This window comes from Ammospiza nelsoni, chromosome 1, assembly GCF_027579445.1.
Source record: "Ammospiza nelsoni isolate bAmmNel1 chromosome 1, bAmmNel1.pri, whole genome shotgun sequence".
In the NCBI taxonomy this organism is placed as follows: Eukaryota; Metazoa; Chordata; class Aves; order Passeriformes; family Passerellidae; genus Ammospiza; species Ammospiza nelsoni.
In genome coordinates this window covers 141,060,544-141,087,944 of record NC_080633.1, presented here as the reverse complement: position 1 = coordinate 141,087,944, position 27,401 = coordinate 141,060,544, and the positions used below count along the sequence as shown (strand labels likewise).

The 27,401-nt window shown below is 38.7% G+C and overlaps 1 protein-coding gene across 1 annotated transcript in view; it reads right to left on the bottom strand.

The window, feature by feature from the left end:
• The window catches only part of COL14A1 (collagen type XIV alpha 1 chain), a 113,625-nt gene that overhangs the window by 61,733 nt on the left and 24,491 nt on the right, over window positions 1–27,401 (bottom strand). Inside the window, exons 6-16 of the mRNA XM_059482315.1 lie at window positions 18,206–18,361; window positions 17,403–17,522; window positions 15,899–16,063; window positions 15,382–15,543; window positions 13,871–14,019; window positions 12,804–12,933; window positions 8,359–8,504; window positions 6,920–7,049; window positions 3,609–3,748; window positions 1,850–1,976; window positions 752–891 (exon numbers count right to left, since the gene is read on the bottom strand). Of these exons, the coding sequence (XP_059338298.1) occupies window positions 752–891; window positions 1,850–1,976; window positions 3,609–3,748; window positions 6,920–7,049; window positions 8,359–8,504; window positions 12,804–12,933; window positions 13,871–14,019; window positions 15,382–15,543; window positions 15,899–16,063; window positions 17,403–17,522; window positions 18,206–18,361 (1,565 nt within the window). The remainder of the gene's footprint in view (window positions 1–751; window positions 892–1,849; window positions 1,977–3,608; window positions 3,749–6,919; window positions 7,050–8,358; window positions 8,505–12,803; window positions 12,934–13,870; window positions 14,020–15,381; window positions 15,544–15,898; window positions 16,064–17,402; window positions 17,523–18,205; window positions 18,362–27,401) is intronic.

The window sequence follows — 27,401 nt, the reverse complement described above, 5'->3', positions numbered from 1 at the left end:
AGAGAGAAAGATGTTTGAGAGTCACTAAAGACTGAGAAGTACAAAAGAAGTCAAAATAATGAGTTAATAAATAAAGAAAAAGAGGAAATGAGACAGACAATGAAAATTTGGGAAAGGAGAGAAAGTGTCTATCTTTCTACTTTGAAAAAGAAAATTAAAAAGGAAAAGCTAAAGGTATGAAAATAATTTTAAAATTTAGACCGATGAAAAGGGTACTATGGAAAAGGTGTACAAGGTCTTAATGCACAAAATACAGCATTAGAGGGAAAAAAGATAAAACAAAGAGGAATAGATGAACAATCTAATAAATTAACTATGTGTACACTTTCCCTTTGTAATGTTACCTACTAAGGCTTCAGAGGTAATTTTACTGTGGCCAGCACATTAGACAAACTTGGAGCTTTATCTGAGGATATCACTACTCTGGCTCAGCTACCATCATCATCTTCACATCAAAGTGAAGAACATGAACCTCTAAAAACTGAAGTGGCCCCAAACAACAATGCTAGTTCTAAGGCTGTTGGCACATAACAGATTAGATTGACTATTCACAAAATATCTCTTTTTTTCTTACTTCCTCTTCAAAACAAAACAGGAATATTGGTTTGATTTTTGTTTACAGAGCTTTGCAGTGGGGCAGATTTTTCTGTAAGTCAATTTGCCATATTTAATTAGCAAATGTTACTGCATAGTTGTCCTCAGAATGGAATTCTCCCTCCTTTTCACCCCTCAGGATGTCAAGGCAACTTACCTCCTCAGACTCCCCTCCATCCAAAGGAATCCATGCCAATCTGTAAAAAGCAATATCTGATGAGGTGGGCTTCCAGCTGACCCTGAAACTATCTGTGGATACTTCATCAATTTCCAAATGCTGGGGAGCTGGAACTCTTTCTGGAAAATATTACACACAAGAAAAGTGAGAGTGAATTATTCCCTGACACTTGCATGGATGGCAACATCAGGCACACACTATTTTACTTGCAGTTTCTTTAAAGAATATAACATGGGAGGTAGATAACAAAGGCACTACAGAATTCTTTGCCCACTTATTTGTTCTTAGAGAAGTAGTTCTGTAGTTCAAGGAAGGGAATAGACTCTTCATTCTAACTGGACAGGCCTCCTTGTCCTCTCTACACTGAAGGAGCTGCATGAAACTCCAAATCCATCTCCTTTGCTCAGAGCTCTGTGCACAAGGCTCTTTTCTTGTACTAAAGCCAAGTCCCAGTCTCTGCCCTTTCCAGACTATGTGTACATTTCTATTTGCACTTTCCATGTGTCAACATCTTGCTCCATACATGTATGCTCTCCCTTCCTCTTCCACCTTATCTTTCTCTTTCCTCTCCTTCCTCCTTTCTCTTCCCATTGTTGTTGGAAAGCATTGATATGTGTCATCAGCCATTTGTTTAATGCAGAACTACAGTTACAGAAACTATAACTGTGTTAAACTGCAGGAACTTTGAATGTCCTATATTTTCTCCTTTTAATGTAGTTCCTCTGTGTCTATATAAAGTTCAACCCCTAGTGCCTGGATAATTTAGTGGTTAAATGTATGATTCAAAACTCATCACACTTCATCTGCAGGTACAAATGCCATCACACTGAATAATGCTTCACAAAGCTGTGGAGATGTTTGCATGATGTCAAGAGATTACTCATGTGAGTAAAGAGGCAACTGGACCCATAGTAAGGGAGCAAAGAAGCCAAGAGCAGCAATGAAAATAACAGAAAGCATTCCATATATTTGAATTCACAGCCAGAGACCTTTGCTGTAACTAATCTTACTTTCCAGTAACATAAGAAAGTATAAAATTTCTTCTTGGAAAGCCTTCAGAAGTTCAGCAATACTTACTTGTGGTAAAGCTGCCAGTAAGTGGTTCAGATTGTCCCTCATCATACTGGGAGAAAAGAGCAACAGTATACTCTGTAAGGGGTGCCAAATTTTTCAGAGTATGCATTGAAACACGACCAACTTCCACCTAGAGAAAGCACAATTTTCAATAGATATTGACCATACAACACATTATCAGTGTGTGACATACTTCTGGGTAATAATGATACACAAGGAGAATGTCATGCAACTAGTAGAGAAATTCAGTGAAACTACGAACAACTATAAACTCGGGCCCATCAAAGCTGACAAAACCAGTTATAATAGAAAAATTGCAAAAAATGAGAATTTTGCATTCATGGCAAACCATGAAAAAAGAGAATTCAGCCTTGGTAAGCCCAGCTGTTCAGCTAACATCAGCACTGCATGTTCAGGAACCCAGAAGGCAAAGGAGCTTTTTGTGCTGCTAAACCTAACCTTTTATCATGGACAATCACTGCGTAAAACCCTCATGTTTAACATTTGTCAAGAGACAGAAGAGAGTTTTGTCTGGTCTCTCTCCAGGCTGCAGTTAAGCGACTTTGCCAGGGACATAAAACTCAAAGCTGTATAAACAGCTTATCAGTCCAACTATTGAGTGCCACATTAGCTCAGCACCACAGGGAAAATGCTGCCAGTGCAGAGCAAAGAAGAACATGCCACCTGTTCTTTAACAAAGGAAAAGTGAACTGAACATTCACTCACTTTACAAAGTATACTATGAGATGTTCAAATACCACAGTCACCAGTACAGTCAGGCATATTATCTGTATTAAGGGTAATCAATGGGAAGAAGTCAAATGATTCCTAATTTAAATTTTAAGGGACCTAGCAGAGAGAAAAGAAACAAAACATTGCATAGGTATGCTCCTCTCTAAAGCGGAGAGCAGTTTCTTCAGGTTCAATACAAATATTCCACTTTACACAGATGAAAGGCCAGATAAGTTCCAGAAGAAACATAATTACAGATAACTACCATTAAAGACTTCTTTTTCTTGAGGGCCAAATTCTCCATGACAACTTATTTCCTAAGGGACCTGGACTGTTTTAATAACCCCCTGGACTGTTTTCAAACCCACTTTAATAATCAAACTAAATCATACCCATTTTTAAATGTGTATTTTAAAAAAATTAATATTTCAGTATGAATCATTCCATCCCATTTTGCATTCAATCACAGAATTCATGCTGCTAAAAGGTATTATAAAGCACCCTTGGTAACAAGGCAGAAATAAATATTGCAAATTATTAAATGTAAGAGTCTAAGTTAGAACAACTTGGTATTGCCTTAGCACTCTGTTAAAGCCAAATCCTTTTTCTAGAGAGTCTCAATATAGAATTAAAGCAATAAATTTTGAGAAAATGTGGCAAAGCCTTCAGATGGTCTTTTTGAATGAGCTTGAGTCCATGATATGTGGTCCATCAAAAGTCTTATTATCTGAACTGAATCAAGAATAAATATTTCCATACTACACATTTAGTCAGGATCCTGCTCCTAGCAAACCACTGTCCCCTGGTCTCCCTCAGTTTATGTGCCTCCAGCTGCTCAGAGTACTCTCCCCCAGACATATGTACATCCAACATTAAGCAAACTCTTATTTACACCAAGTTTCTGAATTCTCTTGCAAATCTTTTTTTAGAGTTTGCATGGTAGCTTTTGTTTATAATCATCATCCCTGATAATTACAGAAGTTTGGGAAGGTTTGAGACTGGTTAAGAGAAAAGTGTTGCTAAAATTTACCTCATTGGTTTCTGTCCCGTCTGTTTTAACGTACATGATGCGATAGCCATTTACGTTTTTGGAAGCAGGATCCCATGAGAGCTTAGCACTGTTGTGTCCAACATCAGAAAATTTCAAGTTTGCTGGTGGACTTAGAGGCACTTAAAAAGAAAAGAGGTAAAACCATGAAAGTGATACCAGGTTTTAGCTGTGAAATTTTTCACGTCTTAATAATAAAGAGTATGTTTTCCATCCAAAATTTTATATCACCAGTATTTCTATTCAAAGGCCTACATCAAAAGGGCTTTGCTTTTTAATGAAACAGAACTTCCAGATTCCCTAAATGTATCTCAACTGATATTAAAAATAAATAAGTTATTGTGTTGTTCACTGCAGATATCACAGCAAGATCTAGCCTACAGAACACTTGCAATAGATTTGGGGTTGTATTTGTGAATTAATTTAAACCAGCTAGTACTTCATCCTATACACATTTGGTTTTCATGTGTATCCCAGCAAAAATACTTCATGACAGTAGAATTTGGGCAAAAACCCTTCTGAATCCTGAAACACCTTGATATAAGGAAAAGTTTTTCCAAAAAGTATAACCAGCTGAGAAGATCTCCAAAGATGCTACTTTTACGTCTGCCTACCCTTTCTGTTAGGAAACCTTAGCTGTTTCCCAAAACCAATCCTAGTTAAAGTCTTACTTTTATTCTATATATTCCTTGACTGTCACGAGCTGAAGGAAAATGAGGTCATGCAAGAGACAGTCTCAGATTACACCCACTTCTCTGTCACACCACAGAAAGCAATTTGTGCTGTCTGTTACTCTCAGCAGTAGGTTCTGTATTAGTCCAACATCTGCTACTTTCCTCTGAATGTTAAAACCTTTCTCCATCCATCCTGCCTTCACACACACACTCCTCACAGTCCACGTGGACAGATAAATATCAGCACTTCAGAAGCTGCTTCCCCCACACAATAGCACCTGGGAAAAGGCAAAGACTTTAAAGGGCTCGTATATTCTGTGAGATCTCTAGCCAGGCCATTTGTCAAGGCAGAATCTGCAACCAGCTTAGGAACAGTGAAGTCAGCTTGGCTCTCAGAAGAGAGAAGACAGGAACACACTGGAACTGCAGTAGATGGCTTTGCCACACATTCTGGCATTCAGCATATTCCTCTGAGTCTGGTCAAGGGAGGTTCACGTGCTGGCTTTCCTTTCCACTTTCTGTCAGTCAGGAAATGCACTTCATTGCACCATCCAGGTCACACAACAAACTGCATCAGTCTCAGCTCCTTCCTCTTGGAGCCAACTCCTGACAGCACTGCTCTCAACCAGGCAGTCCTGGTGCCAGACTTACGGGATATTTACAGCGAGCCTTGGATGAATCCCAGCCCCAGAATGAAACTACACCCTAGAATGAGCTTGCTGAGCCTGTCTCTGGCATAGGAAAGGTTTTGCTACAGTAACCAAGATGATACAATGAGTAGAATATTATTTACTAAACATAGATTATCAGAAAATGAACCTAATACTACAGCAAATTTGGCAGATCATCACCCTTCAGGCAGATATATTCTCCAGGAAGAAAATACAGGTAGCCTATTCATTAATTGTAAGCCAGAAATAATCACACTGAAAGAAAAAATAAAAATTAAAAAAAAAAAAAAAGAAAAAAAAGAAGAAAAAAAAGCAGCTTAAATCAGATTCTGGATGGGTAAGGCATTACTGCCAAACACCAACGACAAACAATGTAGGACAGGCATGATCACCAGGAGCTTTCTGCCTCCCAGATTACCCCACTGCTTGATTCATCTAAGCCTGCTAGCAGAGGGCTTATTTGAATAGCTGCATGACAGGAATCCATCTTCTTTCAGTCCTATAGACCAGAGATGGCTGCATTGTGTCATCCTAAAAAGAAACGAAGGCTGCAGAGAAGTAAGGGTTTCTTTTATATTCTGGTCTAGTAGCAGCAGTAGTGATAATGGGCTGACTAACACATGTTAGAAGTTTCTGTGATCAGACAATGGTCATGAAAGCTCAGCTTGCGCCAATGTATCTGGAATTTGTATGTAATCTTCCATCCAATGTGTTAGCCAGCTTTAGAGCTCTGCATTCTCCAAGATTCTCCATATGGTATGAAGTGAATAGAAGCTGGCACAGTCAAAAACTGCATAAACTACTGTTTAGGAGAAATGAAAATCTGATACTGGGTAGATATTGGCCAAAGGCCAGAGTGAGAGATACAGGTGGAGGGGGGCTTTGCAAGATGAGGAATGAGGCATAAAGAGACACAGAAAGGTAGGGAGGGATAAGGAGCCAAAGATTTGATTCTCATTGTTGTGAATCTTCCACACTCATTTCAAGTTGACAAACGTACCCCAGTTGCAGTAGTTTGCTATTGGAACTTGTCTGTCCACAACTGTCCTCCTAGAGGAGACCCAACAAACGCCATTCCTAGAGTTTCTTCCCCTCTTGCTTGCTGACCTTACAAGGAATTGCTCTGGGGTTTATTTTTCCTAGCATTCGCATGCCTGAACTCCTCTCACTTATTAAATGTAAGTCACTTTCACCCTGACTGGAGCCAGGAGCACAAAATAAGAGGATTCACTCACTCCCCTGCTGGGACCAATAGAGATGTCACTGAATGCAGTCCCAGAAATGTCCCAGAAGCAAAATTACTTATTTTCAATTCCTTTGTCTTCCAAAGGCTGGAGCTATTTAGAGAGCTGACATGCAGTCTGTGTAGTTTGCAGAGGACAGAATTTAGCTGGCAAAACTCTTGCAGCTTATTAAAAACACACCATCTATCATGAGTGCACAGCCTTTCCAACCCTCCATTTACCAGATGTTAGGCAGCAGGGGTTGGACAGAAATCTTCTCTTTGCTTCTTTTCTGTCTGTACTGCTACTGAGCCAGAGGAATGACTTTCTCCACATGAGCAGGCTCACACACACACACCCCCCTCTGGTTTTCTAGCTAGAGGAGGCTAAACAGAGCATGTTTCTGTTTTCATCAGAATGGTCCACGTGGTGACCTTCATTCACCTTCAGCAAGTTCAGAAAACTGTCAGGAATTTAGCCAAGATCAATGGGGGCATCCATAGCACCACTACCAATGAGAGAGACTTGTTCACAACCCTGTTGCAAAAACAATCTGGTTTGTAGAAATCCTCATTCTCTGTAGATTGAGTATCCACAGTGAGAAACTTATGTAAAGACCTTACCCAACTGTTCAAAGCAGATAATCAGATGTTTGCTCTAATACGTGCTAAGACCATTCTGAAGTTTTGTTAACACTGAAGTGAATATAGATTTGAGCTACCTACATGTAGTTTCTTGTCCTGTGAGGGGATCACTAGCTTCTTCTCCAAACATGGCATAAACTGTGACGGTATATTCTGTATTTGGCAACAGTCCATCCAGTTCAAGATCTGTTGAGGTCTCCCCAATTTTTATCTAAAAACACCACGAATCAAAAAAGATACATTATTTCTGAATTAGTTTACAATGAGGAATAATACCAGTTAAACACTTGAAATTAGATATATGATCAAATTTTCTACTGAGCATTTGTCTGACACTGCCTTCAGTGCTTTGCCCAAGGTTTTGGGATTTTGCACAATAATAAAAACTTTCAAAAAGCCATAAACCAGCATACAGGTAAAAGGACTTTAAAAGTGACTAAACATTAGCAATTATAAAATATGCCTCTCCAGAATGAGCAGCTACCAAGGCCTTTTCCCATCTCCTTTTTCTTATTCCCACTCCCATCTATACTTTGGTTCATCTTCAGTCACAAATCTGAAAATTACATCACTCATTGGAGGAGTTGATTTCTATGCACACTGAGGCTCAGGTTTGTTGCTATTTGTATAATTTTCCTTTTCCACCTATTTGTGGAATAATATACCCACATTAACTGTACTTTTTTCTTTGGGGTAAAGCTCAGTCCTCCTGAAGCAGCCAGTTCCCAGGAAGGCCCCACTTTTAACAGAATTATGTGCTCACAGGCACTGCTTTGGCAGTGAGCACAAGTCTGTGCTGGCTCTCAGCAGCTTCATGCCCTCTTCACAAGCTCACATGCCCCTGCATGCTTTATAGCGTTCTTGCTTGAACACTGATAATGTACATAACCTTTATTATACATATATAAACTCGAGTGTAGAAATTTTAAAATCCTAGACCAAAGTTCCATTGGTTTTATATGTTAGTGACAGAACACTAGACTTTACCTTATCCCCCCCTTCTTTTCCTTTGAAAGAATGTCTTCTAAAATCACTTTTGATGAAAGATGTTATCTTTACATTTAAAGATAAAGGCTGAACAGAATGAAAAGAAAACCAATTATGGTTTTCTTTTAGACCTACAAATTTTACTTAAAGGTCCTGATGAGGACTTTAATAAACTTCATATTTTTCTGCTGACACACTTAGGAGATATCTTAGTTTTACTTGATTTTTTTCTTTGCGTGTTAGTTCTATATGATGATACAATATCACTCTATATAAAATTACAAAAGAGTCACTTAAATTCAGTTAAATTTGTTGCATTTTTATGACAATGACATAGAAATAACCAACTGGCACTTGCACTTTATTCATAGCCTGTGACACATACAATACTCAATCAAGTCATGGAAAAAAACCCAAGTATTTTTGGATCATATTGGAAGTTAAAAATATCTACTAGTTTGTTCTTTAAAATACTGATTTTTAATTTATTTTTTTTAATTAAATGCTATTCAAATGAAAGCACAATACATCACCTCCTTCTCATCTGCTGCCAGTCCTTCTGTGAGGGGAGCATAGAGGATCATGTACCCTGTGGCACCCAGGACTCCATTCCACCTCACTCTCATGCTGCTCTGGGACACGTCGTACAGCTGCAGATCTGAGGCCATGGGCAAGGCAACTGCAGTGGAACAAGAGACAGACACTTCAGTTCTCTCACTTGAACAACCAGCTATTCTTCAAACACTTTGGTTTACCCCAGGAAACACACAGGAATATAGCTGTGTCCAGGCATGGAAGTGGAGTATCCTACAAATAAGATCTAATTGGTGCACAAAAGAACTCAGAATCAGATAAACAAGGAAATGCTAACCCAAACCAATTCCAATGCCAGGGCAGATTTATGCCTCACAAAGCATTTCAGCACAGTTTCTATTAGGAACCAGTAGGAGTTTTAAGGGATGGCTCTTTCAGGGTCTAATTCCCAAACTGGAGTGTGGCTGTGACAGGCATGAGGTACAATAGCCTAGAAAAACCCTGGATGAGCACACTGCACAGATCAAAAGATTTTGGCTGTAAACTGCTGCCTGTTTAAAGCCTGGACTCTCCAAACTGGCACCAAGGCCTGTATCAGTGGGATTATAAGGGTAAGGTCATCCACTGCAAATCATGGCAAATGCCATCGTGATGAGGGAGAGCAGGTTGAGTGAAATTCAAACAATATCAGGAGATTTACTTGGGGATTTTAGGCATGGATACTAGAACACAGTATCAATCTGAGTTTCCAAATGCTTCTTTGCATATTTATAACTCTTTAGAGTAGTATTTTGCACTTTCCTGGTTGTCCTCACTTTATTCTTCTCACAGAATAACATCCCATGGCCTCTCCACTGCTGGTACACCACTGAAGAATCCCACCAAAATATTCAGGCATGAATATGGAGAAATATGAAGAAACTTTGACTTCTCCTTTGGAATTTACACATTGAGAATAGTCCCTAGAATGACTGAAATGGTCTGAAAGAACAGAAGACTATTGCTAACTAATACAAAACCTTTTGTATTTGAAATTCTGAAGAATCTGACCTGCACACAAATATTCAGGACCAAATTCTAATTTCAGTCACAGAGCTTCTCTGGACTCCTTGCCCAAGCTAACGCTTGGAGATACCCTGTCAAGTTGTTATCTCCAAGTACATCTCTTACATTATCTTCAATAAGCTCTAACAGAGCTCTAACAGAACCATGGCAGCCTCATCCTTTCTTGTTCATTGAGGCTGTTCACTCAGTTTGTCATTCCTGGCTGTAAACAGTGGCAAAACCTCAACCCAGGTTTCTCTTGAGGTTTCCACTTCCAGGTTACTCCACCTACCCCTCCAAACCTTTCTCAACATACCTCCATCCTACTCAAACCCTTGTTTTTGTATTGATTGATAGTCCCATGAATTCTCACAATTTCTCTAATTACAGGGAGAAACTACCCATGAACATTTTCAAATGCACTTCATTCTCCTTGCTTAGAGCTCCACTCACACTTCTGATACCCACAGCAACAAATTACATGTTGAGATGTCCTGAAGCCACCTTGCACCATATTGTCTCATTCCTATTCAAACTTCCCCAGGGTCATAGAGTATCCATCACCTCTTCTTCCCCTTATTTTGATTCTAAAAAAAACTATAGGAAAAGTGTCCTCCAACTGTAACTTTTGACTTGCATTTTCACTCTCAACAGGAACCGGTAGATACTCCAACAATATATATTAAACCTGACAAAGAGGTGACTGGAAATAAAATGCGGTGTTTTGTGGTGGAATTTTCAGCCAAAGAGCTCAGAATCTCAAATATAAATATCTAGCAGATAATGCTGGTTTGCATCTTGGACAGTTACCTGACTATCCTAATATTCATAGGGATAAATTAAACATAGGAATAAATTCATAGGGATAAATTAAACCAACTAAAACCAGCTGGAATAAACTAAACCAGCTGGAATAGACTAAACCAGGTAAAAATATATTTCTAGCAAATTAATATGTGAATGAATTTCATATTTATTTTGATTTAAAAGTGACGATGAAATCACAAAACTTTCTACTTACCTCTACATTATGCATCTATCTGTTTAGATTTCACATACCTGTAAACTATTTTCAATGTTCTAGATAAACAAATGCAATTGGTGACTATTTTAATACTGCAGTCAGTATTTCTCACACAGGCAGGAATGTAAACTACAATTTTCCATAATTTTCCATTAGAATAGTTAAAAAAATATTTTAAAATTGCAGGTATTTTTAGCATGTGGATTGATTAATTCTTGCACATGTCAGGCTATTACTTCCAACCCACTATCAAAGACAGCTGCATAAAATACTTGATGCTGCAGGACCCAGGGGTATGATCTGATCAAATCTCTGAAAGCCAGCAGGGATGGGCTCTGTCAGAACTTGACTGGGTGACTTCAAAGGAATACCAGGTGCAATACAGAACAGTCCTGTTGGCTCAGTATGTGACTGTTCTGTAAACTTCAATAAATTAAACAGGTCCTAACACTGCCTCATGGGGTATAACATGGCAGGAGATGACATTTTGGGGGACTGAGACTAAAAGAAAATTCTAAAATAATCTTATATGATTCTATTTTGTTTTCAGATTGAGAACATTAACACTGACACAGAATCAAAGAACCACTGAGGATGAAAGGCATCTCTTGAGGTCATCTGGTCTAATTAACTTCCCTGTTCAGTCAGGTTCAGATAAAGCAGGTTGCTTAGAACCTTGTCCAGTTGGGCTTGAAATATGTCCAGAGATGCAGACTTCACAACCTCTCTGGACAATTTACTCCAGTGTCTGACCACCATTACAATAAAACTGTCTCCTCTTCAGTTTAAATTTAATTTCATGGGCTTTTAATTTGTGTCTGTTGGCTTTTGTCCTGCTAATAAGCACCACTGAGAAAAGTCTGGCTCACTCCTCTTCTGCACTTCCTCACATCAGGGATTTGACACATTGACAAGTTAACCTGAACCTTCTCCTCTCCAGGCTGAGCAGTCCAGTTGTCTCAGATTCTTGGGAAAGATGTGCCAAGCCCTTAATCATCTTTACAGCCCTTCACTGAAGTCACTACATGAAGTTCACATCTGTCTTGTGTTGGGGGAACCCAGCACAAGACCAGGCACCCAGGTGTGGCCTCATCAGTGCTGAGCAGAGGGCAAGAATCATCAGCTCCATAAATCTGCTGGCAATTATTTTCTAATGCAATCCAGGAGGCTCTTGGCCTTCTTTGTGACAAGGGTGCTCTGCTGGCTCACAGTCGGTTTGCTGTTTGCCAGGGCCCCCCTTCTCTGCAGAGCTCCCTTCCAGCTGGGCACCCTCAGTGTGTAGTGACACATGGGGCTGGCACTCACAAGGGTCAGGACTCTGCACTTCCCTTTTTTGAAATGCATAAGGTTAAACTTGTTTTCCTCTTCACATTCCTTGCCAGATTCAGCTCTAGGTTGGTCTTGGCTTTCTAAACTTACCCCTGCAAGATTAGACAACAGCTTTATACTTCTCCTGCGTCATTTGTCTCTTCTCATACATCACTTATACATTTCTTTTTAATGTCTGAGTTCTGTTACAAGCTTCTTGATTATCCATGCAAGCCTCCAGCCAGCTGGTTACCAATTGGCCAGTAGGGACCTTTCCTGAGCTTATAGGATGTGATCTCCTCCTCCACCATCAGCTCTTCCTTGTTTCTGTGTATGAGCTGCAGCAGAGCACTGGCTCCTTGATCACTTGGGTCAGGAAGGTGATAAAGCACTATAGAAATCCTATAGTTTTCTTGAGCCCTGCTGCTCTGTTCTTTCAGCAGATATTAGCTATTGATATACCGCATATGGACTTCTTGTCTCCTAGTCTGAGCTATACAGTTACTCTTTACTTCCATTCCTAATGTTTTCATATTTACTAAAAAAACCCCTGCACTTTGTATAGAAATACATTAAACTGTAAATATATTAAATCTTACAATATCCCAAGGCATCATTTTACAGACAGAAAATAATTAAACCATTGAGAAAGAAACTTACAGAGTTACCTTGCAATCTTGGCACTGTGGGAATCACATGCAGGTATTCCAGGTCCCACCTAAATCTCCATTCATCAGATCATCTCCAGCTACAAATGTAGTTTTTAAAACTTGGCTCCACACCCAAAACACAGGAATGTTCTAATTTAGGGTTCAATGCAACCAACTTCAAAGTTCAGCCCAGAGATAAAACCTTTCTCAGTGTTTAAATATCCACAGAACATTCGGACTTAGGAGTTTAGCCCAAAATCATTAAAACAAAATTTAATTTAAGGCAAATGCATTAAAATAAGGTAAGTTGAAAAAGACTGCCTTCTGTGTTTATTTCTCACAAAGACTAATGCCTGCACAGTCTGACTAATCAAATCTGACTAGTCAAATCTGCAGCAAGCACACTAAGGATACCCACGTGTGGTTTCTGTTCCACGGAGGCCCTCACTGGCAGCATTGGAGTAGATAGCAAATACAGCTATCTGGTACTCAGTTAAAGACATCAGGTTTTTCAGAACTGCTGTTGATTCACTTCCATCTACCACGACCTGTTTAAAAGAAAATTTAACTAAATATGCATAAAGCAAACAAACTATATTACCATAAAATCAATCAGTTCCTCTTTTAGGCAATTTTTACAGTGCACTAAAGTTCAGTTCATGCTGCATTTATATACAGGTAAGTGTCTGAAAAAACAGCAACCATATACATAGTCAAAATGCTTATCTAATATGAATAGCCATTCAGAACAAAGGAAGAGCTTAGCTGAATAAAGTGTATGGGATACAGTTTAAGGATGCATACATGGCACTTTTTGATGTAATATCATCATAAATATTCCCTTAGTACACACACAAAGAGTACTTCAAACTTCCATCAATATATATCCCTCCTAAGCTAGTTTCTAATGCAAAAGGAAACAAAAATAACCTTAGTTAAATCCTTTTGCTCTTCTACATTTCCATTCAATTTGATAAGTTGTCAGCCGGAGTCAAAAGCTTGTTCCACTGCATTTTTTCCATCTCCAAAATGTTGAAGTCCCCATCCAAACAAACAATTCCCTCCAAATCTTCAATGACCAATTGTAGATGTCCCAAATGTAGATGTCCCAAAAGATATTTTATGAATATCTTTTTCTTAGAACTTACCATCACCTCCTACCTCTTCTGCTCTTGTAAAAAGAGTGGTGCAGGGGGTGTCAGTAGAATTGCTTCAAGTAACCATATATGGTAAGGAAAAATGCAGGCACTTCACCCCACCCCCTGAAAGTAATTATTATTATAGCATTTAATTTACTTTAAATTGTATGACAGACATGTAGCCTGGCTGCTACCTAACCTTTGTCACCATCCAGTGTGACTAACCTCCTTTCTGGAGCCCTCACGGGGAATTTCAGAGTGCATTTAAAAGAGAACACCAGATTTCCTGTCTCATTAGTTGCCCCTCCTGCATTAAAACCTCCTGGGCATCTTTTGCTCCTATTACCTCTTCTGGCTGTCCTCCTCGAGTGGGGTAGTACACCACCCTGTACTTTTCCACTTTGCCTGGTGCATGGGCCCAGCTGACCCGGAAGCCTCTCGCTGTGACCTCCGATGTGACCAAATCCGAGGGAGTCCCAAGAGAAGCAATTGTTCCTAGGTTGGGGACAACACAAATTTTTATTCCCTTCTGCACAATAATTGCTTGGTTTGTTATATTTGCTAAAGTTCTAAATATTGTCCCCCATCAGAAAATCAAAAAATTGGCTATTGCTCACTTATTTAGGTTATTTTCAATAGAAACAAAGAAGTAATAATGAGTACTGGACAAGGAGTTTCTCTGGGACAAAACCTCCCTGGCCTTTTATAAATCTTTATATGAAAAAGACAAAAATAAAACACTAAGCCTTCCTGACCTTCTTCCCATCACTATTTCCAAACCATTCTGCTGAGGTTTTTTCCAGGTTGCTTTCCTCCCAGTAACGAAAAACACACAAGTACATATACAGCTGTGATCTCCTGTGCTCCTCAGCAGGTTGGAAACTGATACTGCCTGTCAGCCTGCTGAAGAGACACAGTCAACAGTGATCTTCTCTGGCAATCATTCTTTTCCACAAAGATGTCTCATCTATCCATGGTTTTTCCATTTTTTTCTGCTCAAGAGAGCCTTCTTTATTGACATATATTACATATATCTATATATTATATTGAATATATATATTATATTCAATGTGTGTATATATATATATATATATTATATTCCATATATCCATATATATTATGAGAGAGAGAGAGAGAAAGAAAATAACTCAGCATTTCTGTGCTATTAAGGAATCACAAACCAATAAACAGAAACAAAATCCACTGAAATCTTTCAGAAAGAAAGGGCTCAGGTAGAACTGTATTTCTGGCAAATTGCAACATTTTTTCATAGGCATTTCTTTTCTTCAGAAAAGCCAAAATAGTTGTAGTCAGAGGACGCTTTTTCAGATAAGAAAAATTTTCTTTGCTGTTATCTTTTCTTATGAACCAAAATATATTTTTTGTGTATTAAATCAGAAAGAGAAAAAACCATCAAGAGGAGGGAAGAAGTAATCTAAATAGTTGAAACTCCTGAGTACTTATGAGACAGTAAAAACATTAAGTTAGGAGATGGAAAGCACAGCATGAACATAACAATTCCATGTGCAGCTGTTAAACTAATTCATCCCCAAAACTCTGTATTACAGAAAGATTTCCTTACCTGCCACTTGGAAATACTTACAGCAGAATGAATGCACTTTTTTTTTTTTTTGTACTACCAAATACCATAATATTTACCTCTACTAAAAACAGAGAGCAAAAGATCAAAGATATCTAAGCAAGAATAAAACATAGCTAGGAAGATAACTTCCCTGACAGTGGAAGCAAAAGAATATATAGCGTGAGTCTAGTGCCAAAAGCCAGCTTAGGACTGCAGGTATTTGATTTGCAGCTCTAAGTTCATCATAAGTTACATTAAATTTTGTTTCTCTTTACCTTTGATTTCCTTTTCCTGCTCCTCTACTCGTGAGCACACTGTTCTGGTAAGACCTTCCACAATGGTATGCATGAAGTTAAAGTCAGCCACGTTGTAGACATGTGTGCTGTCAGGCTCAGAGGCAATCTCTTTGAGTTCATTGATATCTGCATTCTTTACACCTTTTATTGGTAAGGAGAATAACAGGGTTTGATAAAAAACTAATAATATAAAACTCTGTTTTAATGACCAACTACAAATTGCTCTGTTTTGAAAATGTCAATGCAAGATGTTAATTTCTGCCACTGTAAGTGGCATCTTTTCAGCTGTCTCATGAAAATGTAGTATCCATGTATACTGCTAAATTCCAGTTATAACAGCAATGTTATAAGCAATTCTTATAAAATATACAAATTAATGATGACATGATTAATGATGAATAAGGCAGAAAAGAACACTTCCTTAGTACAGCCAGCAACAGATACAAATACACCTGAGTACAATGGGACATGTACATGGATATGGCAGAATACTCACCAATAGCAAACAGCTCAATGCCAGCATCTCGTAGGTTTTTAGCAGGAGGGATTACATCATCTTGGGACTTCCCATCAGTAATCAGTATCCCAATTTTAGATACCCCAGGTCTTGCACCTGCTTCAGGCTTAAAGCTGTTTTCCAAAATGTAAGTTAAGGCGAGACCTAAAAAAGAAAACATTTTAAAAGACTTTTACAGATGAAACATCTATTAGCTTTGCCAATATCACAGTGTTTGTTTTTCTACTCAATGTAAAAATTCTGATGAAGAATAAGCATAAAAGAAGAATTTATTTACTGAAAAATTAAATTCCAACAGCAGCCTAAACCACAGAGAAGCTGAAATTTATTTTTAGCAGCCTTTTGATCAATCAATGTATTTTAAACTGGTTATGAAAACCTAAATTGATATTTCTGTAAATACATCATCTTTTTTTTCTTACTCTACCAAGTTCTACCAAGTTAGAACAGGAAGTTTCCTCTCCCTATATTGCTTATATGAAAGCACATGCTCTGGATAGTTTAGTAATTCCTCATGGTACATATAATCTTACTTTTGTTTGTTTTTTTATTTTTTCCAACTTACAAGTTGAAAAAAAAGCTTTGTTTACTCTAAGGGAAATCTGATTTTAATAAATGTTAATTATTTGAAAGGAAAGAAGAACAACAGCTTCAGGACAAACTTACACATCACCATGAGATCTTATCTGAAAACTCTTTTAAATCTGTACAGCTAATGTTTCTAACTCATTTTCATCTAATGTCCATATAAAATAATCATGATAATTTACTACTTCCTACCACCCAGTAATCTCACTCCTAGAATCATACTAGAGTTTTCTGTCCTTTGTCCCACTGCAATCACTCCTTCTACCAAAATAAAGACTGTTGCTTATTGTTTCTTCTACTCCTTACCTGCCAGGGGAAAAAAAAAAAGCAACAATTTACTTAAAGCCATGTCTGGGTCTTTGGGTATAACATTCCAACATTACTAACTGCTGCTTTGATGACACTGGAATTGTATTCAGAGACTGTACTTTTCCCAGATTGTCAGGCATCTCCCCTTTATCCATCACTAAGTGTCTCTGAGGCTTCAGTGCTTTAACTACTAAAAGGTCAATGGAAACCTAAAAGCCCTGAGTGGTCATTTGTAAAGTTAGTATTACCAGTTGTCAAATATTGAAACAACATTCTTTCCTTCTCCAGAATAAAGCTCTGTGCATGAACATTATAAATGGATTTTGCATTTTCTTCCCAGCAGGTCAAAGATTTTACTTCCAGCACAGAGAGTTAGGTAACTTTGTGTTATGAGACCCTGTCCTGATTCCCAGTTTAGCCAATGGACAAGTGCTTCAGAAAAGGCTTAACTGACACAGGATAAAGTCCTTGGCAAGCTGCAAAACCCCTGTCCCCTCTACCCTTCATAACAAGCACTGGCACTTGTTGGGCTGTGCAGCAGAATGTGTTTTTTAATAAAAGGCAAAAGCCAGAGCATCCCCAGTACCTGTCAGCGTATTCCCTCCCTTATAGGGCAGGTTACGGACTGCATCCAGAACAGCCTCCTTCGTGCCATAGGCGTTCAGGTGCCACTCAATGCGGGGATCCCCGCTGTACTGTGCGAGACCTAAAGAGCCACAAAGGAAGGCAATCCATCAGAAGACAAATCAGGTTTTTTCAAGTATATAGACTTTATGTACTTGGTTTCCAGTACCTTACCAATTAGCTTACTGCAAGTAGCTTTGCTACCATACCAGAAAAACTGCATTGGTTGACAACAAAAAGTAGCATGAAGTTGTTCAAGGTGACAACTCCACAATTCACTTTCAAGGCCTTTTACTCAAGCGCTAATTAAATGAAAAGCAAAGAAATACAAAACTTTTTCAGTTACTAACACTGCAAAAATTCTTTAGAAGAACAATTTTACTTAATGTACTTTTGAATGGTAGCAGATCAGAAATATAACATTTCAGCCAGTTTAAAGCACAGAAAAAGCCATCCATTGGCACATTCTGCCTGAAAAAATTAAACTGCAAGTGTTTGAGACTAATGCTGATTGAAGTCAGTAAGACTGTTTCCACTGTTTTCATTTTTCACTAACATTGCATTAGAGTTAATTGGAGGATCACAGTAAACAGTGAAGAATTAATACTACAAACATTCCAGCAGCATTACTCTGATGATAGAAGTGCTAGTGCTAGATGAGGGTGAATCTTGCAAAAAAGAGTAGCATTACGCTGTTAACTATCCTGAAATGATAACATTTTTACACTGCTGGAGAAATATTATGAAAAAAGTGTGGCACCTTACCTACTCTTGTTTTCTCAGATCCCACATTGAAAGCAGAAACCAGGTTTTCCAGGAACAGTCGAACAAGCCTGAAATTGAATCTGCCAATACTCCAAGAACCATCTACTAGTATCACAATATCTGCAATTGCTGGAGTTTTACAGGTAAACAGGCTTCCTGTAAATCATTAAAATTAAATCAATATTATTAATTCAACAATAAAATTGTAATCCAACAAATATATGCCTTCCTCCTCCCACTAAGCTTGGTAATTAAAGCTTTCTTCCATAGAAAAAAGCAAAATGACTAAACGTGCCTGTTCTAACTTCAGTTATAGAATAGTCTGGCCATTATCTACTTCAGTTCTTTCATTAAAATGTTCAAAATTACTTTTGGGAGGCCTATGAAAAGAAATCCTCCTTCTAGAAATACTTTAGAAAGAAAATACTAACTGCCACATAGCACAACCAAACCAAGAGTTGGTTTTCATTCCCAAAGCACGTACACAATTTCAGTCCCCATACACAGTGAATGACACATACCCTTAGGCACAGACAGTGCAGAGAGAGCTACCTAGAGATGCAGACATATAAAACAATTATCAAGGCCCTTTTCACAGGCAATAGAGAAAACCAGGTGTTTCTATAGAACTCAAAAGCCCTATAGAAAACCACTAGGCACCACTGTAGACTTGTAAATCCAGAAGTGAGTCTCACTCCTGCTCCTGGGAGTTGAGCAGAACTGAAGGCCAATTGAATTTGCTGTATTAAACCTAAGTAGGAGGCACTTTATACAGCAGAGGTAAAATGCAAAGACTTCAGATTCAAATTCACAGTCTCTATGAGAACAGGCATGAGAATGAAGCTTTAGTCTTGCAGATATACAGAAAAATACAAGAGAGTTAAAAAAATTAAAAAAAAAAAAAAAAACCAAAATAAACTACAGAAAAGATCTGATCACAATTAGCAGAAGTACACATTAATGGTCTCTAAGACTTAACTAACCAGTGGGAAAATCAAAGAAAGAGAAGTAGAGATTAGACACAAATTGCACTATGAGCCAACTGAGAACCTAAACAGAAGTGCCACATTCAGTTTGAGAAAACGCCAGGAAGAGAAGAAAGGGAATGGAAAAGGTTTTCAGAACCTCAGACAGAATTGCCATATTCTACAGAAGTGGACCTGTGACTGTAAAATTAAGGTAGCTGAAACAGTGGACTCGTAGGGAGGGAAACAAAGGAATGGTGATACACAGGTATAAGAAATTAGAGCTTATGTTTGAAATACAAAAATACAAACTCCACACCGGATTTGCTATGGAATAAAAGGGGAAGTAGGAAAGACAAACTAAAGCAGGTTTAGTAGAATAGATATGATGCATCACAAACCATTTAGAGATGAAAATCATGACCCTCAATACAGTAAAAAACAAACATAAATTAGTGAAGTAAGCTGCAGCCCAGCTTTTATCATTTTTGTCAGGATCCACTGTATAAGTTAGTTCACAAAGAATGCTAACAGTTCAACATGGTGCTAATAGGAATCAGCAAGTACACTGCCAGAAATAAACTGATTTGAGCAGAGATGTTCAGCAAATAAAAGAAGTAAGTCAGTGAGAAATTATCTAAAAGATGCTTGCATTAGCTCCCAAGAAATTCTCCTGATACACAGAGAAAATAAAACATATGGTTAGCAACTTTAAACTTTCACAACAAATTATAAATGACAATCTTTTCATTAAATACATAACCATAGTCTCCCAGGCAAAACCAATCTGATGTGCAGAAGGAGTTCCATTGGTAATAATTAAGGGTTAGATTCATACTGTAGTGTAAATCCACTGAGCATTAAACCCGATCCATAAAGTTACAGTTAATGTCTTAAACGTGCACTACAAATATTTTTAGAAGAACAGGGAACATTTCCTACGTGCAGCTAGCAGTGCAAAGTAAGTTCTAAACACATGACAAAAATTCCACTTACAATGATGCCAAAGCAAATATTTTATTTTAGCTTTTACTGTACAAGACAACACTATTTGAATTGGCAACACATTTTAATGTATTGACACTGGGGGACATTTAGTAAGCATCAGAAAAATGATCTTAAATTGGAACATAATTCTAAAAGAGGTCCAAATCTTTATGTCACTGAAGTCAACAGAAAAACTTCCCTTGATTTCAGTGGGACTGGAATCTGTTTTGTGATTTAATAGGAATCTACTAGTCATGGCAAAATTAATATTTCAAATATCTTTGGCAAATAAACTTCCTGTTCATCAGTCTGCAATGATTGCAGTATCTGTCTTCCATTAACAATTGTTCCATTCTCACACTGGCCATGACTAGCATTGCAAGCTTCAATAGAGCTACTGGCAAAGTAAAATGCTACTCAACACCAGTTAGAATGAAAGCACAGGGCTCCTGATTCACATCCAAACAGCTGTACAATAGCACAGATGTACCTTTCAGTACTATACCAGAAGTTTAATCATATAGCCCAATGAGGATAACAGGATTTGTGTGGTTGTATTTTCCTTCTCTACTTCTAAAATCTTGTGCTGAGTATGAAACCCAGTTATTACCTTTGGTAATATTTCATATAATTTCATATCAACAAGTTTTGCCTATAAGGCTTCTTTAATCCTGTAGTGATGGCTTTGTAGTGATTTTATCAGTTTTAGTAAATCCAAGCAGTGAAGCAAAATTCAAAGAATAAAGAAAACAATAACAACATTCCTTTCCATGTTTTATTTCCACATCATCAGATCAATGCAAATAGTATAATCCAATTATTTTTTGTTAAAGAAACTTGTGAAGTTTGATCCAAGACTGTACTGCAAGGTCACAGTGTGAATATTTGTTTCATTCTTCGTAGGTAGGAGATACTTGTTGCATCTTTTCTGCATTAAACATTTAGGTTTTGTTACTTCTGTACACCCACTATTTTGCTTATGTTTTCTCCTTGTTGTACTTAATAGAACTGTAGAAAGTTCCCTAAAAGGGAATAAACAACAGTGAGACATTAAACAGAATAATGTGGTGATAGAATCTTTAAAACCTGATAGGAACACAAACACCATGACATCCTAGTTAATGAATTCAGTCTAAAAGACACAGTGTGTAGCAAATAATTTCTGCACCCCACTGTGCTTAGCCAGTTTCCATTGCCAGTTCTTGCAAATATCTTTTTCAATAATCTTTCCATACAGTCATACATGGTCATGAATTCCTGTAGGGTTTGAGGGTGATTTCGAACATTTCAAGAATATACACAATTTTAATTGGCAATTTTCCCAACAACATTTCTTAAAGGAGGATGACAGCATATCATTCAACAGAATAAAGCTCTCAACACTCAGTGTTTTAGTCTACTACAAGGTGCAGTGGTGTGATCAGTTTCGATAGTGTGCTTATTTCCCTTTTTTTCAGTCATCAAGAAAAGAGTAGAGAGAAGGCCCCACTTCCCTCTGAAGCATACAATACTCACCACTTTCAAAAGTAGGACAGTAGGGAAGAAACCAGTTACCAAATTTTATATCATGTTTCCTAATGTCATATAGAAACCATAATTCTGATTCAAGTGCTGCATTCCATAACAAACAATAACAGAGCCTGTGATCTTTAGGTAAGCAAAATTAGCAAAATTGCACAAATTGTAAAGTCAGAATAACAACCTGTATATTTTGCACCAGCAACTGTCTTCAGTCGCTTCACTTACAATTGGAGGAGAATTTTTATGGGGGAGAAAGTAAAATATTAATGCACCATCTTCCTAGCACTACTTGGCAGAAGGAACTTGCCACTCTGCCAGAAAGCTGAGGAGGAAGGGACTCTGCCTGCTCATTTCTGCTTTTCACAGAAGAAGGCACAGACTCAAAATTTCACCTTCAAAGGCACCAACATAGAGCAAAGGGCTACCAACAGTGTTTTAGGGTGAATTATTTGCCCAAAACCTGCTTCAGTACCACCAAAAATCAAATCACCATGAAGAATTTTGGTTCTTTGGTTTCAGGGAAATTTTTCAAAGAGCCAGCACTGAAAGAGCTTTGCATCTGCCAGATGACGTTTTCTGAATTTGATTCCTCAAGCCCCTAGACACTGAAGGTGATTTGCTGGCACTTCCAATATGCAAGTGTTACACCTCTCAAAACCATGCCAAAACTGTCTGAGAGTGAAGCCAGTGATGGCAATGCTGAAAGAAAGATCCAGACAGAATTTTCTGGGATAGAGGGAGTGTTATTGGAGCCTGCAAAACAGGACCCTTGAGCCACCCCACTGAAGGGAATGGAGTGTAGAGAGAGGCCTGAGAGGAGCTCTGACAGTGTGGGGGCTGCACAGAGCACAGCAGGCTTGACAAGCTCCTGGAAACACTGACCACCTCTCCAGGGCTGCACCCCCTACCTGCGGCCATTCTTCCACACACGTGCTGTGAGCAAGTGAGCAATGGTAAAGACAGGAGCTCAACCAAAAACACCTGCAAGCCTTGCTCACAGAGAAATACAAAACTATAATTTTTAATCTAGAGAGGGTATTTTGACTCCTGTAGTTAATACTACTACTCTTTGAAAGTTCCTTGACAGGCAAAGGGAGAAGCTGCAAATACAGGCACTGTCACATGGGAGGACTCAAGGCTTTAGACAAACCAGTTCAATTTCCATGCAGTTATGATATGTTTTACAGAAACACATTTGATATTTTGCCTCCCCTTGGTATGAAACTCTGTTCTCATTTTCAAGAGCCAAAACACACACTTCTCCTGCTAGAAGTTAAGACTATAATTCTTTCTGAGTCTGCAATATGTCGTTTCCTTTCTTACTCTCTGTCACAGTGGAAAGTCAAATAATATATATGGAAGGAGAGGAAGAAAGTTCAAGTAGAGGTGAATAATAATAATACAGTATGAACAGAAGACTCGTTCATTGGATAACAAAGCACAAAAGGCAAGAAGCTTGATGCCAGCAATGAGTGAAAAATACCTTGTGAATAAAGCATGAATGACAGAGAACAGCCAGTCCTCCACAGCAACTGACAGCACCACGCTGAGCAGAAGCACCACTGAGGACAAGGACAGTGTAAATCTACATTAGCAAAATGTCACATCTTTTATTAAAAAGGGTTAAAAAAATTAAGGGACGTGAGGCAGTGTCCAGCTCCAAAATTCAGCAACTCACTAGTCCACACTTCTGACATTGATATTATTGCTCTGTGCTGGTGATATCATCCTTGCACTTGGACCTCAGTTTAACACATCCCATATGTCAGGCCTATGGACCAGACAAATGCATATAACATAACTGCTGCTCTTTAAACTAGATCCAACCACAGCTTGAATTTGAAGAACCCAAATGTTGGAACATTAGGTTTAATGAGCAGCCCCACAAGGTTAGAAGTTTGTCCCTGGTCCCTAGGAAAAAAAGAAAAAGCAGCCAGCCCTTTTCCATGTGCCTTATTCCTCTCCAGGAAACTAATATAGCCCAACTGGCAAGCCTACAAATTAGTTATTTGGTGGAGTTGGAATATTAAGATTTACAGAATGTGTTGTGTCTAATCACATCACATTTGACTGTGAATAATGTAGTTTAAAAGTTTTCTGCTTCCAAAACACAGCATTTGCTAAATACTATTTATAGCATACTTTCTGAATTTAAGGCCACAAAACTAATCAAAGCACTAGTTGATAACAATTAATTACCTATATATACTGGTGATAATTCTCAAGTGAGAGAAAAGGAAGCATAGAGCCATTTTCTGTGCACTTTTTCATACACACTCAATGACAGTTGTACTTCTACAGTAAGTAGTCACTAGTTTATAAAAACTTCTAGAACTTTCTTTCTAAATCTGAACATTTTATTTTGAGGGACAAAAAAGTAACTGTGAAAGAAAGTGCTGATGTCTCCTTGCAGGCCACTGTTGATTGATAGCACTGAAGAACACAATGTCTGCAGCAGCTTACTAAACAGCAATACTAAACACTCCTGTAAAGTAACAGAGAAGAGCCTGCTGAGAGAACAGTCTGCATACTTATGAAAGTAGTTAACACAGAAATAATGAAAAACTAGTTGAAACAAACTGCAACAGCACAGTTAAACTACAGCTCAGCATTACAGATCTAAGTACATATGGTATTATGGACAGTATATCTAGAAACAAAAAGGAGAGTGCAACACAAACAGTGCAAAAGGCTTCCAAATTCAAGGCCCTATATTAACTTCATGCAGTTCTTGAAATAATATTCTCATGATGTAACCAGTATATATGCTTGTATAAATACAAATATGCAGTGATCTTTAGAAGCATCACTAATTTAGGATGTCACGTGTCAATCTCGAAAGCCTCAGGATGAAATTTGTGCGCTCTTGAATGTAGGAATTCTTCCATTCTCTAACTAGCAGAGATGCCTGAGTAAATACCTAACTGTGAGAAACCTCAACTCCCAGAATCACAGGGTACTGGAGGTGGGAAGGGACCTCTTGAGTTTGGTCAAACTGCCCTAATCAAAGCAGGGGCAACAGCAGCAGATTGCTCTGGGCCACGTCCAGTCAGGTTAAAGAGTCTCCAAGACTCCACAACCTGAGTAACCCGCTCCAGTGTTTTATCATCCTCATAGCAAAATAATTTTCTTTGATTGAATATAATTTACAGTAACTTTAGTTTGTGTCTACTGCCTCTTGTCCTTTGCCTGGACACCACTGAGAAGAATCCCTGCCTTCTTTACTTATTCCAGAGTATATTTTTACACAGTGGAAAGATATCTCTCAAACTTGCTGTCCTCCAAGCTGAACACTCCAACTGTCTCAACCTCTCCATTTATGAAAGATGCTTCAAACCTTCAACCATCTCCATGACCTTTCAGTGGACTCTTTTCAGTAAGTCCATGTCTTTCTTCTACTAGGGAGCCAGCCCAGCAACAGACACAGAATTCCCCATATGCCTTCACCAAGGCTGGGCTGAGGGAAAAAATCACCTCCATCAATCTGCTAACAGCTTCCTTCCAGTGCAGCCCAGGAAGCTCCTTTATGACCTGTGTCTGTGTTTGCCTCCCTTGTGCCATGTGTCTGTGCTGGCTCAGGGTCTCCTGACTCCCAGGGCTTTTCCTGCCATGCTCCACACCAGCCAGTTGGCCACCAGCCCTGATGGTGCCTGGGGTTATTCCTGCCTGGGGTAAGACTCTGCTTCCCCTTGCTGATCTGGCACTGTTTGACACCACTGCCTGCCTATGCACTGAGCAAAATTTGGATGTTGAGTTTGAAAGGTCTTGAGTACAGAGAAGAGATGAGATATGAGAGGTATTTCACAGGCCACAGGAGCACAATCCCTGTGCTCAAAATTTACAGTTTTCCCTTCCTTTAGCGTACTAGAAAGATCAATGCAAGAGACCAGAAATTTTAGCCCACATTTCTAACCACAAGCAAATCAAATCCAAGCAAAGCCTCTGCTGACATGAATTTCATTTCTGAAATAGCTGTCTGCACCACTATGCAGCCCTAATTCTGCTAACTTTCCTGCAGAAATGGAAATTAAATATACTCAGGCACCAAGCTGGTGCTGGTGTTCCACAGAAGGTCCTTTGAGTATTCCAGAAGGGCAGAGTACAAGAATACCACAGCTCTGGAGAATAATGAGCCAAAGACACACACACCAAACTCAGCAGTCAGAGAAGGAAACAGGACTCCCTCATTACATGCAGAGTAGTATTATCAGCACAGCCAACCACACAGGTGAGAACACCTCTAAGGTAGAAAATGCGTCCCCACAGCCAGGTAAGTTCCATTTTAGCTACAACCTGGCACCTTTTAACCAAGGGACATAACTCAGCTGGAACACCAAGGCTTACTCAGCACAGGGCACCAGGAAAAGGGCACTGACCATGAGACAGCCCAGAACCAGAGTCCTGCACCAACAGACCCAGAAGGGACATGAAGATCTCAGACCATGCAGTGAGGGTGGAAATGACCCCGAAATCATCTCTCCTCAGTACAAGCTCATGCTTGCTGTTTAACAACAGATGAATGAGATAGACTGTGAAACAAGACTCTCCTCAAATGAGAAACAGTAAAGAGCAGCCTTGAAAGAGAACTTGTATGGCAGACAACTTAAAACCAAAAAATTGGGTGTCTTATAGTTGTATTCAAGACAAGGCCATCTCACAGACTCTGAAAACAGATACCAAAACTTTAACCTTTCTCTCCCATTTTACTGAGCATAGCATAAAGCAAAGAAGATTCTTCAGGGTATGCAAATCCATGATGAGTTTGCTGATGAATGCATCAATCCTTTATGAGTACACATTCCTGAAAGAGGTTCCTGGTCTTGCACTTCAGTCTTTAATAATATATCTGTCTGCTACCACCTCCAGAAAGCTTTTTTTGGTTCTTCTTCCAAGATTGCCACACAAATTTTAAAAAGTGGCCCAGAGTTTCAACTTGTTACTATGTGTCTTCCCTGTTATATCAAAGACAAGCATCACTCATGACATACCAAGACGTTTACCTAGAATATACACAGTCCTGAGCAAGTCTACAGACTTCAGACTGTGTGAATCCATGCTGCCAGAGGATGAAGAACTGTTAAGGAATGCCTCAGCTGGGTAGTAATTAAAGTGTTTCAATTATGAAACATGTCAACACAGACCCTGAATCTGACTTATGGGAACATCTCCTGCTGCCAGCAGAATCCAGCCATGCCAGTGCACTGTTGATTGGATGGATACTCAAGAGCTAATGACTTGAAGAGATGAAAATCAGTCTGAAGATAATGAAAGACCATTCATTCAGCTGAGCTTCTATTAATCCATCATTCAAGAATGTGAATAGCAGCCTCCCACTTCAGCTACGAATAAATTGCACAAAAAAAGGTCAATGCCTGAGGGGAAAGCTACCAAGGGAAAAAAAGAGGCCAGACAAGTTTTCAGTTGGTAATAGTTCCGATTTATGAAGCATTATACATATTTACTGTGCAGAGATATGACGAGAAACACAACTCAAGGGTTATGGATATGAGGATAAGCATCTTTTAACTCAGGTTGTCAATCTGAGTGGTCCTAATATCAAGAGCTGGATCACTTTATTAATAAAATGAAACTTCCATTGAGGTTCAAGATAGGCTAAGTCACTTTGTCTACTCAGAGAGTAGAAAGAGAGCTAGAAAATTGTTTTTTTTCCAAACTGCAGATTCTCTAGATATTGGTACTGTCAACACAGCGTCTACACTTCA